We start from the raw sequence: 14,029 nt of genomic DNA, 5'->3' as shown, positions 1-14,029 counted from the left end.
AGTTCAATGTAGTCTTTAAAAATAAAATCCTCACCGATAGTTATAATGCCTTACAGCTACTGCCCTCTGTCTCGCCTCCTCTCCTCAACCATGTTGCTTAAAAATGTTGCCTCCACAATTTCTGCATTTCCTCACCTCCCACACGCTCAACCCACTGCAATCTGGTTGCTTTTACCACGATCAGCAAATACCTCCTTGTTCCTAATCTAATGACACATTTGAATCCTTTTCTTGGCTTTACCACAACACATGACACTGTTGTTCTCTCCCTACTTTTGCCCTGATCCTTTGCATTTGGTATTAAACTATTTTCTCCTGGTGTTGTGGGAAACCATTGGGAAAATCTTCACCATGGGATCCGAGACCTTCTGTGTCTGCCAACAATCTACATGCAACGGTAACCCCGGGAAAATGTATGGGAGTAGCCCCAATAGATAATATCCATTATTCTTGACCAAGGCAAACAAGTTCTACGTGGCTCTCCCCAAAAGACAGATTCCACTCTTGAAACCTGACGAAAGAATACGCGACCTCAGCGATTTTAATTGAAAAAAATCACTCATTTTCAGCAATCATAGCTGTTTATTATTTGGTTTATAAAAGGAATGGGCAAATATTAAGCAATACCCCTCTACTTAGGAAGCCAAGACACCTGCGACTTGATGTATTTGGTTCCTGAAACCTCCCTCTCTTGCAAGAAGGTAGGATGGAGTCAAACTAGTCACACCGTCTTTATTTGCCCTCTTTTCTGAAACTTTTGCCACACCCCCGAGGTTTTACTCTGAGCAACACCCTTGGGTTCTTCTCATTACGGAACAAACAATACCACCTTCAGTATACAGAATCCTACCTTGACAGAAGCCTGTAAGTGATACAAATATATGACTATTGCACATCACTGCATCTGAGGAGGAATAAAAGGCAGTAGTTTCTAACTTCTGCTGTTAAGGATCAAAACATAGTCTGTTTCAGAGAAGAGAATCCCCCTTCATGTTGACAGATATCCATGGCTGCTTCTCAGTCTCCTTTAATTTTTTTTTTATTCTCTGGGGTGCCAGGGTGGCTCAGTCAGTTAAGCATCCACCTCCTGATTTTGGCTCAGATCATGATTCACCGTCGTGCGATTGACTCCCATGTCGAACTCCACACCGGAAGTGGGATCTGCTTAAGAGTCTCTCTCTCCATCTCCCTCTGCCCCCCCCTCAAAAATCTTATATTCTTGTATTCTAGAGTTTCTGTGAAAGCATGATGACCATTTCACTTGAAATCTCTTTCCTTGCCCAATGTTATGCACGCCCATGGTTTCAATTACCATCAAATGGCTTCCCAAACTATCTGCACTCCAGCCCTTCTTCTGAGCTCTTGATATATGCCTGCACTTAGACATCTCCAATTACATTTCTCACAGAGACCCTAACTCGGTGACCCAAGGCATAAGTTCTCATTCCCCAAACACCAAAACAAAAGCAAACTAAAATTTATCCTGCTGTTTGTCATATCCCAGTGAGTGGTACCATCAACCCAATGCCCCAGGCCTTCATCCTGTGCTTTTCCTTCAACTCCTACATCCAACAGATCACCCAGTCTTACAGATCCTATCATGTGGAGATCTGATAAATCTTTTCAGGTTTTCCATCTTTGGGACCACAATTCTGGCCCAGTCCAGAGTCATTCTTGAGTGGAATAAAACAGCTTTCAAACTATCATTTCCTTTCCCTATCCTCTAATACAAATTACTGGACTGAAGAAAATCTGACTCCATCACATGCCTTCTGTATTACCCCAACCCCCCCCCAACCTAAAAATGGCTTTTTGCTGCCTTCAGCATAAAATGAAATACCTTAAACTGTTAAAATGCAGACTGGCATCCCACACAACTAGCAATTATGATCGCACAGATTGTAGAAGGAGCCCAGGAAACAATCCAATCCAAGTGCCTATTGAATAACATTTTAAGGAACATTATTAAAAACTCTAAGAGGAGGGGCACCTGGGTGGCTCAGTCGGTTGAGCGTTTGACTATTTTGACTCAGGTCATGATCCCAAGGTTGTGGGATTGAGCCCCTTCGTCTGGCTCTGTGCTGGGCCTGGAGCCTGTTTGAGATTCTCTCTTTCTCTCTCTCGCTGCCCCTCTCCCTCTGCCCCTTTCCCCTGCTCTCTCTGTCACACACACACACACACACACACACACACACACACACTCTCTCTCTCTCTAAAACAAACATCACACAAATAAACCTTTAAGACGATACTGAAAAATATTGACTGACTGAATGAATGCTCTCAAAGTCTAATTTCTATCCTTCCAAATATCAATACCCTTCCAGTAACCAAATTCTACACGCCAGCTTTGAAGTGAGTAAAGATGATTACTTTACTTGTGATACGGTATACAGAATTCACCGCGTTTATAACAGGTCTCCTTATCTAGCTACATTGACAAATAACAAGTTGATAAGGGTTATCACCTAAGTCTGGTGTCAATTTTTGACCAAATGTCAAGATCTAATAACTCTCAACCTCCCTATGATGTTAACTACCAGAATACTTTATATCTCACTAGCTTCTGGGGAGTCTAAGAGATAATGCAGTCTGTTTTCATAGAGACAGAAAAGTATCAACCAAGGGACTGAAATGATCAACAAATCAAGGTCAAAGCTTACCTGACTGCTTGCTGCTTAACAGCCTAATGGGAAACTTTGGCTCAGAAACCTGGAGGTGACTTCAAAGTTTGTACTGTTCGATTTCTAACCCTAACACTTAGCACTGCAAGAGATTATCGTTTGGGCTGAGGTTCTAGTCTAGCTTTTAGTGCAGTAATTGGTAGCTCAACCTGAAGAATATGCACATATAGCGAAAATGTTTACTAATATGAAAAAAGACCTATATAGAAACCAAGAAGAGAAGAAAAAACAAAACAACAGAGGAGTGAGTTACAAATTGCTAAAATGCACATGCCTACTACAAACTTTGTCAACTGTCAGCTACTAGTACATTCCCAACTTTAATTACCTTCTTACTCATGAATTTTTTAAATGTTGAAATAAAAGATTTTTAAACTTAATTGCAGACACTGTAATTAGAATCTTTAATTATAATTTAGATATGCAACTTTCTTTGGACAATTACACTAGTTAATGATTCTGAAGTAGCAGTGTGTATGTGTGTATGTGTGTGTGCGCATGTGTGTTTGTTCTTTTGGTTCTTAATTCTTTTTGCTATGCTGCTTTTTCCTCTCAGGCTAATGTCACAACAAATCTGCATCACTGACCTGAACAGGACGTTAAGGGTTTGGGTCTATGCACACTGCACAGAAATAAATGAGTGTATCAGCTAAGCTACTATAAGTGAAATTAGACTTATTCTTTACTTTTTTTTCTCATTACCAAATTGCTCCTATAAGATATGAGTTAAATATCTTCATATCTACCTGTATATATGAGTAATAGTAATATAAGTGCATCTTCCATATATAATAAATGTCTTCCTCTTTAGAGTGTCACATGTAAGTTTCATTTCTTGGCGATCTATACTAACACAAATTCAGATTTTTCCTCATTATATATTGCTTCTCAGGAAAAGTAATATCAGTACTGAAAATAATTCCATTTGGTTATCATGAAGACCAAATAATTCCTTTTCATAAAATGTGTATATGTTTTTGAATTCTGTCTTTCCTAATAGGTTTACAATATGCATGTGTGTGTGTGTGTGTGTGTGTGTGTGTGTGCGCGCGCACATGCATGTGTTATATGTATACAGAGGTCACTCAACTGTAATTTTTCCCACCTTCTTTCTTTAGATTTGAACTAATATCAAACAGCACCTGATGACTGACAAAAATACCTCTTGACTCTCACTCAGAATCCTTCCCATATCACACATTATTATGTACACCAATTATCAGTGTATCAACTCTCAGCTCCCATCCAGGCTCCCCTTTTTTGTGAGAGAGTATGTGTGTATCTGTGCACGTGTGTGTGTGTGTGGGGGGGGTGTTCCTTGCCTGTTCATGATGCTTCACCCCTAGAAGTAGATGCTGCTTTCTGAATTTACTAGTTCTGTGTTGCTTAGAGTCTTCTTTTACCCTGTTTTATTATATATATATATATATATATATATATATATATATATACACATATATATTTTTTTTTTCTTGAGACAGAGAGAGAGGGAATCTTAAGCAGGATCTACACCCAGTGCAGAGCCCAACACACAGCTCGATCCCACAACCATGAGATCATGACCTGAGCCAAAACCAAGAGTCGGATGCTCAATCGACTGAGCCACCCAGGCACCCCTACCCTGTTCTATTATTAAAGCACCTGTTCTAGCTAATAATTCATTTTATTAGATTTTGTGTGTTCAAGTTCTGTTATAGCTCCTTTGGTTTGACTGAACTGGTCTGATGACAGAATAAGGATGTACCCACTCAGTGGTCTTGCAATTCATCAGACTTCTTCCAAGCCAACTATTGGTAAGATTAAGTAAGCAAGCTGAATAAAGATGGAAATAATGTAGAAAATCTGACATAACCCAAATAATTCTATAGACCGTAATAGGCTAGGTAATTCAAAGAAAATGTATCATTAGGAAAAAGGTCTAGGGCCTTCAAGTGTCTCAAGAGCCTACTAAGATGTTAAATATGTACTTCAGTTTAGGGAATATCTCCATATAAAAGTGCACATGTACACACACTCCAAAATAGAAAAGGGAAAGTAAAAAAATCAAAATAAGTAATTTTGTTTAAATGTTGCCAACTTCAATTCCACTCAACTCAATTTAACCTATATCATATGGATCCTGAGTGCATTTTAATGTTTAATACAAAGTGTGGCAGGGCCCCCCATACATGAAGCGTATTTGGAGCCGGCTAGAATTGTTTTAAAGTTCCTGAGCTAGATTCACTGAAGAGGGCAAAATTTTTAATTCAACTCAGATGAAGGAGCTTAAATTTGTTCTGTTGCTAATGACTGCACACCTAACAACAGCTGCCAGCTTTTTACTTTTAACTTTTGTGCATCAGCTTGTTAATATGTACCTTATTTTTAAGAATGACCGCAGCAAACAGAACCAAAGGCATGTAACTGCTAGGATTATGATTCCCAGATAATGACTGCTTTACTCACACATGGTCCTGCCCAGTTCTGGGGCATGTTGACCTTAACCTTTCAGTCTTCAACTTCACATGTCAGCACTCCCTGCTCTTGGTTTCAACTTGACATCCGTGGATTCCTTATGTCAAATGCTAAGCTTTAATTCTTGCAGGAGAATCGTAATGCTTTCTCCATTTTTTTTTCTTACTTGACTTGAACCAGAATTTAGGATTTGTAAAAAAATATATATAAATTTCCCAGGGCACCTGGGTGGCTCAGTCGGTTGAGTGTCCAGCTTTGGCTCAGGTCATGATCCTGCGGTTTGTGGGTTCGAGCTCTGCGTCAGGGTCTGTGTTGACAGCTCAGAGCCTGGAGCCTGCTTCCGATTCTGTGTCTCCTTCTCTCTGCCCCTCCCTCATGCATGCTCTGCCTCTCTCCCTCTCTCTCCTTCCCTCTCTCTCTCAAAAATGAATAAACATTTAAAAATTAAAAACAGGGGCGCCTGGGTGGCTTAGTCGGTTGAGCGGCCGACTTCGGCTCGGGTCACGATCTCACGGTCCGTGAGTTCAAGCCCCGCATCGGGCTCTGTGCTGACAGCTCGGAGCCTGGAGCCTGTTTCGGATTCTGTGTCTCCCTCTCTCTCTGACCCTCCCCCGTTCATGCTCTGTCTCTCTCTGTCTCAAAAATAAATAAACGTTAAAAAAAATTAAAAAAAAATTAAAAACAAAAAAAACAAAAAGAAAAAACATAAATTTCCCAACAAATGCCTGCAAGGAATTCCTGCGTGAAACACCAAATGATCACAGTTTCTTTTCCTTTTTTCTTTTTTTCCTCTAAATTTCAGCTTAACTAAGGTATAATTGACAATAAAATTATAAGATAATTAAGGGTACAAAGTAATGACTGATATACATATACATTGTGAAAGGCTTCCCCCATTTGGTTAATTAACACATCTATCAACTTCTATTTCTCTTTGTGTGTGTGTGTGTGTGTGTGTGTGTGTGAAAACATTCAAGCACTACTCTCTTAGCTAATTTCAATTATAAAATATAGTGTTATTAACTACAGTCACCATGTTTTACATTGGATCTTCAGACCTTATTCATCTTGTAGCTGAAAATTTGTACTCTTTCGCCAACCTCTCCCTATTTCCTCCACCCTTAGCCCCTAGCAACTACTTATCTATCCTCTGTTTCTGAGGTTGAAATATTTTTATTTATTTAATTTTTTTTTACATTTATTTACTTTTGAGAGACAGAGAAAGACAGAGCACAAGTCGGGGAGGGACAGAGAGAGAGAGGAGACACAGAATTTGAAGCAGACTCCAGGTTCTGAGCTGTCAGCACAGAGCCTGACGCGGGGCTTGAACCCGCAAACCACGAGATCATGACCTGAGCCGAAGTCGGACGCTCAACCGACTGAGCCACCCAGGCGCCCCTGAGATTTTTTTTAAATGTATTCCACATACAAGAGATAGCATGCGGTATTGGTCTTCTTCTGTCTGGCTTAGTTCACTTAGCATAATACCCTCAAGGTCCAGATTGTTGCCACAAATCCAGATTTTTGTTTTTTCCCCCATGGCCAAATATTATTCATATACAAATCTATATGAATTACATATGTGTGTATAATATATATAACGTTTCCCTATCTTGGCTCTTGTGAATAATGTTGCAATGAACATGGGAGTGCAGAAATCTCTTTGAAATCCTGTTTCCATGACCTTTGCATATATACCCAGAGGGGGAATTGCTGAATCATACAATAGTTCTCTTTTCAAATTTTGAGAAACCCTCTTACAGTTTTCCACAGTGGCTGCACCGATATACATTTCCACCAACGGTGCACAAGGGTTCCCTTTCCTCCACATCATAAACACCCCTTATCTCTTGTCTTTTTAATGACAGCCATACTAACAGGTGTGAGGTGATACCTCACGGTGGTATTGATTTGCATTTTCCTGATGCTCAGTGATGTCGGGCACTTGTCATGTACCAGTTGGTCATTTGTATGTCTTCTTTGTAAAAATGTCTATTCGGTCTTCCTGTATAAACTGGACTGTTTGTCTTCTATTGAGTTGTGTCAGTTCTTTATTTTGGCTATTAACACCTTATCAGATATATGATTTGCGGGTATTTTCTCCCATTGTGTAGGCTGCCTTTCCATTCTGTCGACAGCTTCTTTTGCTATGCAGAAACTTTGTAGTTTGATGTAGTCCCACTTGCTAAGTTTTGCTTTTGTTGTTAGATCCAAAAAAACATTACCAAGACTGATGTCAAAGGCTTCTCTCCCATGTTTTCTTCTAGGGGCATTATGGTTTCAGGTGTTCTGTTCAAGTCTTTAATCCATTTTGAGTTGAAGCTCCCTGCTTTCTAAATGTATCCCACAGTATGGTCAGAAGAAAAAGAAGGAGGATTAGTCTAATCCATTGTCACCACTGGAAAAAAGTCAACTTAAACATTTTGCCAAAAATATATGAGTGAGTGTGTCTAAAACCTCCAGGAAATAGGGGCGCTTGGGGTGGCTCAGTCGGTTAAGTGTCTGACTTCGGCTCAGGTCATGATCTCACAGTTCGTGGGTTCAAGCCCCGCTTCGAGCTCTGTGCTGACAGCTCAGAGCCTGGAGCCTGTTTCAGATTCTGTGTCTTCCCTCTCTCTCTGCCCCTCCCCTGTTCACGCTCTGTCTCTGTCTCAAGAGTAAGTAAACATTAAAAAAAATTTATAAAACCTCCAGAAAATAAACATTTCATCTGTCTAAAAGAAGTATATATTTTTCTATTTTTGATTTTTTTAGTTAGAATAATAAACTTTGCAAAAATAAAAACACAAAAAAGCAAAAACATCAAAAGTAACTGTCAGCACCAATATTCACAACAAAAAATCCACAACATTGAAAAATTTGATATTTGGGGTCCTATCTTATTTGCCTTTCTGATTTGGCTGGTAATAAGACATCAAAAGTAACATTAAAAGAACCTCCATTTATATACTATCCTGCTAGTTTTTCAGTGTAGTGCTTGACGAAATTCTGACTCTGATTCCACATAGAGGTCAGGTGCTCATTCTCTCTCTTTCTAATATTTGAGAGCATCTACCGAGACCAAGTGTACAGATATATTGTCTTTGTAGCCAACCAGTAATGTTTGGAAGATGTATTCAGGCTAAATAGGTCTCTGTCATCTTTTCAAGTTCTTGTACACTTAAAATTGACCTGTAGAAAGAGGCAGATTAATATTTCAGATCACAATAGAGATACTGCAAGGGAGGGAGGAGGATTATGTTGAAGAGTAGTATTTTTTTCTGTTGCTGTACAATTGTGGCTAAGGCCTGGAGTTAAGAGGGAAAAAAGCACTTAAATCTGCACATTATAATATGAAAGAACTTCAAAGACTTGCCAGTGTTCGGTATCAACCCCAACCCCAAAGCTGGGGATCATTACCCCTCTGCCACCTTTCATTTTCAGGTGTCCAAGTCAACTTATGAAAAGGCCCATGAGGGGTACCTGGGTGGCTCAGTTGGCTAAGCGTCTCACTTCAGCTCAGGTTATGATCTTGATCTCACAGTTCCTGAGTTCCAGCCCCAGGGCTCTCTGCTGTCAGGGTAGAGCCCACTTTGGATCTTCTCTATGCCCCTCCCCCAAGTGCATGTGGGTGAGAGTGCGTGCTCTTTCTCTCTCAAAAATAAATAAACATTAAAAATTTTAAAAAGTACTGTGAGGTCAAACAAGTGATTCTGGTGGAAGACAAAGCAAATTTCTTAAAGGACAGAAGTAGCGTATCTGCTTCCTGAAGGAAAGGTAGAGAGGTCCCAACGAATTGGCTAACGTTTATAATTGTCCGCATTAAAGGAAAACTTTGTTTTTGTGTTTATTCCAATGAAAAACCTCCACATTTGGCATCCCTCCCCATGGGTTATCAGAGAAAGAAGTCAGGGAAGGGTGACATGGTGGAGGGTAACCAGACAAAGAAGGGATAAGGGCATTTCCTCTAATTCTCACTTCCTGGGCCATAAGGAAGGTGGATGAAAAGTATTTCAACAAAAATTTCTGTAACTGAGCACTATAGTTAGCAGTAGAAATGGAAGAGTTAATACTAAAATATTTATGCTTAATCAATAATTATCTATGATGTGTCTAGCCCACCAGTTTGTAACCCAACTTAACAATTTCCCTCTTACACTCATCTCATTAAAAATAAATAAATAGACAGTGGTCCACAAAACTGTCCAGATTTTACTTATCAAACTCCAAGCAGGTCCTTGAATCCTAGAAAATGGTCCTCAGTAATATAATTATTTTTATTTAACTAATTGTTTACCACACTGTAGCTAGGTACAAGCTATGAAAAGAATATGAAATACAAAGTGTTAATATAAACACTCAAGCAGGAGTAGTGTATTGATATAAACAAGTATCTTTAATTCTCCAAGTATTGGGATAGACTAAATAGGCACACACATAATTCTACAACACTAAAATTGCCTGTTTATTTTAACTTCCCCCCGTATAACGGGAACATTCTATGAAGTAAAAATACTATTTCTAGTACATAAAAATACATAGAAATACTATTTCTATGAAGTAAAAATACTATTTAATGAAAAACTCACCATATCTGTATCTGAGACAGGGCCAAAACTGGTCACGTAGATGTTAGTGAAGACTTCAGTAATACTGTCTGGCATGAGAAAAAGAGATTAAACATAGATAATACATAATGAGAGCCACGGAAAGAGAAGGGGTCAAGTACATGGAATGATTAGAAGGCTGTGTGATACTTAGGAATATTGGTCTTTACTTTCTTTTCAACCTTCACAAACAACAAACATTTCTACATTGCTCAATTATTTTATAGGTTCTCACAATCATAAATGCTAAACGCCTAGAAGTATTATGACATTCTTACTTGGAAACTACACTGGATTTAGAGCATTTCATTTTGAACATAGTTCTGAGAATTAGTAATGTCTTAGAATCTATCTTCGATGAACTAGTTTACAATAAATTTACTACCAGTGCTAAAAATAAAGCATGGTTTGTATGGTTACTGTTTGATATAGTCCTAAATTTTATTTTTAAAGTAAATATTTCAGATGGTATTTCATGATGGTACAGGTTTAGTTTGTAGATTGTAAACTAGTAGATCTTCTCAATAAAGCATAAAAATGGATTATTAATCATTAGAAGTAGTTCAAATTAATATAAAAAGCATAATTATTCAGTGCCTTAAAAATAAAAGCAAATAACACATTAATCACAATGGATTACTTCCATACAAACTTGCCTTTACATGTCCTTAGGAATGTATGAAATGCTAAGATTGAATTGAATTAGATTCAAAAGTTATGCAACTTATTAACTATAACACAATTAACTAGATTGCTCTTTTAACCAGGTGATTTAGATCTTTGGTTTTAAATAAGCCAAATGGTGATGGGGGAAAGGCTGAAAGAAAAGATTTCAAAAGAAAAATTCTTCCAAGGTACTTATGTTAAAAAAAAAAACAAAACAATAAATCCCTAATTTTTATTATCATGAATTGAGTGTCTCCTCTCCTGTCAAATCTGTAATTCCACGCAAACAATATCACAGACTATTTTTAATATTATGCTGGACACTAAGTCACCACCATGAAAGAGAGAGTAAACAAAGTTTGGGGTATTGTTTCTACTGAGGCAAAAATTAATAGTAAAAAGGATTTTCAAGTAACAGAGGAGGCTTTGAATGTTTATGCTTCAAAAGGCTTGAAAGATAATAACCTGCATGACAGACCTACGGGGTAGTATCTCTGTTGTCATCTCACTATACATGTACTCTGATGTGCATACATAAAGGTAAGGAAATGTGCCCAGTGACCACACATGATAGAGGGAAAACAGCCAGGTTTTATAACCCAAGCAATCAGGCTCCTAAGCCGTCAGGGTAAATAAACCAAAGCACTAACCACAGTCAATAATACATTTGAAACTAAAAATGTTTTCTCATTAGCTTTCTGTTCGTTGTAATACTCTGCACCAAAAACATGTAGTGTTCTAAATAAAGGCATTTATTCAGCTTTATTATTTTTCTATCCTAGTTGATTCCCAAAACTGTTTTCATGAAATTTTACCATAAAACTCACATGAGACACAAATATATTTATAAAGTTAATTCTCAGCCGCCAGATACCCCAAAGACCTGAACAGGGTCAAGTTCACGGGCATGCAGCTCCTACAGTGTCATACAGCCCTGTGCTCAGAAAAACCCACTTGGGTTTAATGTCCTGTTTTTGCTCTCCTGAAATTTCTTACTCATCTTTTGGATAAAGGGCCCTTCATTTTCATCTTGGACTAGGCCTCACAAATTACGTAGCTGGTCCTAGACGTGAATTATATGTGCTATTAGAAAGAACTTACGGAAATGAGACTCAGGTTTCTTTGCTTTTTCCTCTTATTCATACCAAATCAATACTGTCACATTTATTCAATAAGCAAATGAATACAACTTTAGTCACTATAGATATCGATTTAAAATGTTCCAGAGAAGAAAAACGTAAATGCTGAGGTAGTCTTCAGCCAAATAGAGGCAAATGAAATTACTCTCCTTAGTTTGGAGTAGTAAAGTTAGAGAAGAGAGATGACAAAATGTGTGAATATATTCATGCTAAGGATATGAGGAATATCCCCTATATGCCAAATGGCAAGGAAAGAGTACAGAAGAGTGTTATCAGTACCTCGAGGCTGCAGGAAAGTGCCAGCTAAGAATCCAAAGAGAGAAAAATAAGATTACCCTCAAAGCTCTAAGCAGTAAGAGCAACACCTAAAGACACAGATATGCAAAATTACCTTAAATAAATGATTTCATGGTTTATTAACTTCATAAGCAGAGTTAAAGAATGTATGCATTGCAGGGAATATTCTCCTGCTAGGGAATTTCAAAAGAAGGAATATCAGCAAGGCAAACACGGACCATGAATACCCAAGAGCTGTCTGAGATCGAGAATGTGATTCTTGGTTGTGGGAAAAGAGTTGTAAACAACAAACGTGAAACAGTAAAACATTTTGCTGTGATGACTACAGATATCTAATACATCTAACACAGCTTTCTAAGGTTCTACATTCAAAATGCTGTTGTTGATTATAATTTGCCTTTCCATAAGAGAAGAGAAGGGAAAGGAAGGAAGGGGAGGGGAGAGGAGGAGCGAAGAAATGAGATTTTGTGAGTATAAGTTAGTTTGGTATCTTGTGACACTAATATGTCAAGGTCCATACTATCTTCTGGTTAATTTTTGTTTCCCCATATGGACTTAGAACAGGGTTGAATTGTGTGGTTAATACCTGCTATAATATTCTGATTCACGTGGACAGATGTCTACTAGAGGAAAGAAATGAACTGAAAATCTGGTGGCAAGCCCTGTCTCTTCAGTTTAAGGACTATGAAGACCTTCTCAAGTCCTGATCAAATTGAGTGGACCCACCTTGACTCTCCTGACTCACTGCTTTCACATTGACTATTATCTCTTTCTCTTCCCTTCTTAGTTGATTGCTTATCTGCCTCTAAGTCTCTATTTAAATGTTCTCTCCTCCGAGAGAGGTCCACTCTGCCCCCTGTATAAGGTAAGTCTACTTCCCTCATTTTTTCCCTCTTACACTTCATTTTTTCATAAGATATTTTAGAATTTGTCATTATTTTTATTCCTTAATTTTTGTATTCATTTTTTTAGGGTTTTTGTTTGTTTGTTTGGTTGGTTGGTTGATCTCCCCAACCCAATTCAGATTCACAAAAAGACAAGGACTATGTCATTTCTGTCCACTGTTCTATCACCAGTGCTTAGCACAATGCCTGCCACATATTAGGTGCTTTATGTTTGAATTAACAAATAATTTCTAATTATAGTTCATGTAGATTATACACCTTTCTCCCAAATATCTCATCAACATTACAAATGGCCATGAATAGCTAAATGGGCACTGTCATTAGTGAAGACAGAGCCCGAACTATCCACTGACAGAGGGAGGTTGAAAGCATATGAAATTGCATCCCAGTGAAGAAAATTTAAATCTAGGAAAAGGGAAGAATAGACCTAGAGAAAGCACTATTTTAGTGGAAACAAAGACTTAACTGCTGATCAGTAAGCAACTTTTAACAGAAATGTATACCATGAGTTACCTCAAAATAATTATTTATAAGCTAAATTCTTGGCTTTAGAAATGCCAACAGCATAATATGCCAAAGAGGATCTTCTATATAGATTTTTCCAAAGGCAAAACAACACGAGGTTAATATTAAGTACTTGAGGAGAAATAAAGAATGCACGCAGTAAACGTTAACAAAGGTGTGATCCTTAGGAACAATCATCAAATTCAGGATTTGAAAGGCACCTATCACTGGGGAGAGAGAAGGGGATAATCTGCACAAGGTTACAGAGGGGGTTTCTAATATATTCTGTTGTTTTCTTTCTTTTAAAATTCATCTTAATTTTGGCAAATTCTAAGATTTGATGAAGCTTGACATGAAATAAATGATACTATTCTCTATACTCTACTGAATGTTTGAAATACTTCATAAAAAATAGCAAAAATGGCCCTGAAGGCTATCCAAAATGAACATATCAATAGTTTTAAGAAGGGCTTAAATTCATTGATAAAATTGTTCTTCATTGAGTAATGCAGCATACAATAAAAACCAAACTCACTTCTTAAAAATCCTTTGCAAATAGCTAAGTTTGGTTCCTGAAGACAGTTAACATGTGTAGGAATGTGGGGTATCAGTTGTAAAGAAAGACAGATGTTGTATCAAAAGAGATACAACGTGCCACAAAGATGAGAATATTCTCTCTACATATATGGAAGCAGGGAATTCACTGAAGGACTCTGGGAGAATGTTAGTTGCAAGGCTATTATACTGGAAATGTTATGTTACATTTTTAATGTGGTTCTCCTGAATCAATGGAG

General features: G+C 37.9%; 1 protein-coding gene across 2 annotated transcripts in view; it reads right to left on the bottom strand.

Moving 5' to 3' along the window:
- Positions 1–14,029, bottom strand: part of GABRA2 (gamma-aminobutyric acid type A receptor subunit alpha2) — a 123,345-nt gene that overhangs the window by 63,061 nt on the left and 46,255 nt on the right. For both annotated transcript variants that reach the window (XM_030313937.2, XM_030313934.1), the window contains exon 4: positions 9,707–9,774. In XM_030313937.2, coding sequence (XP_030169797.1) covers positions 9,707–9,774 — 68 coding nt within the window. The remainder of the gene's footprint in view (positions 1–9,706; positions 9,775–14,029) is intronic.

Source organism: Lynx canadensis, chromosome B1, assembly GCF_007474595.2.
Source record: "Lynx canadensis isolate LIC74 chromosome B1, mLynCan4.pri.v2, whole genome shotgun sequence".
Lineage (NCBI taxonomy): Eukaryota > Metazoa > Chordata > Mammalia > Carnivora > Felidae > Lynx > Lynx canadensis.
Note: the sequence above shows the minus strand (reverse complement) of the source record. Positions and strands in the feature narration are given on the sequence as shown.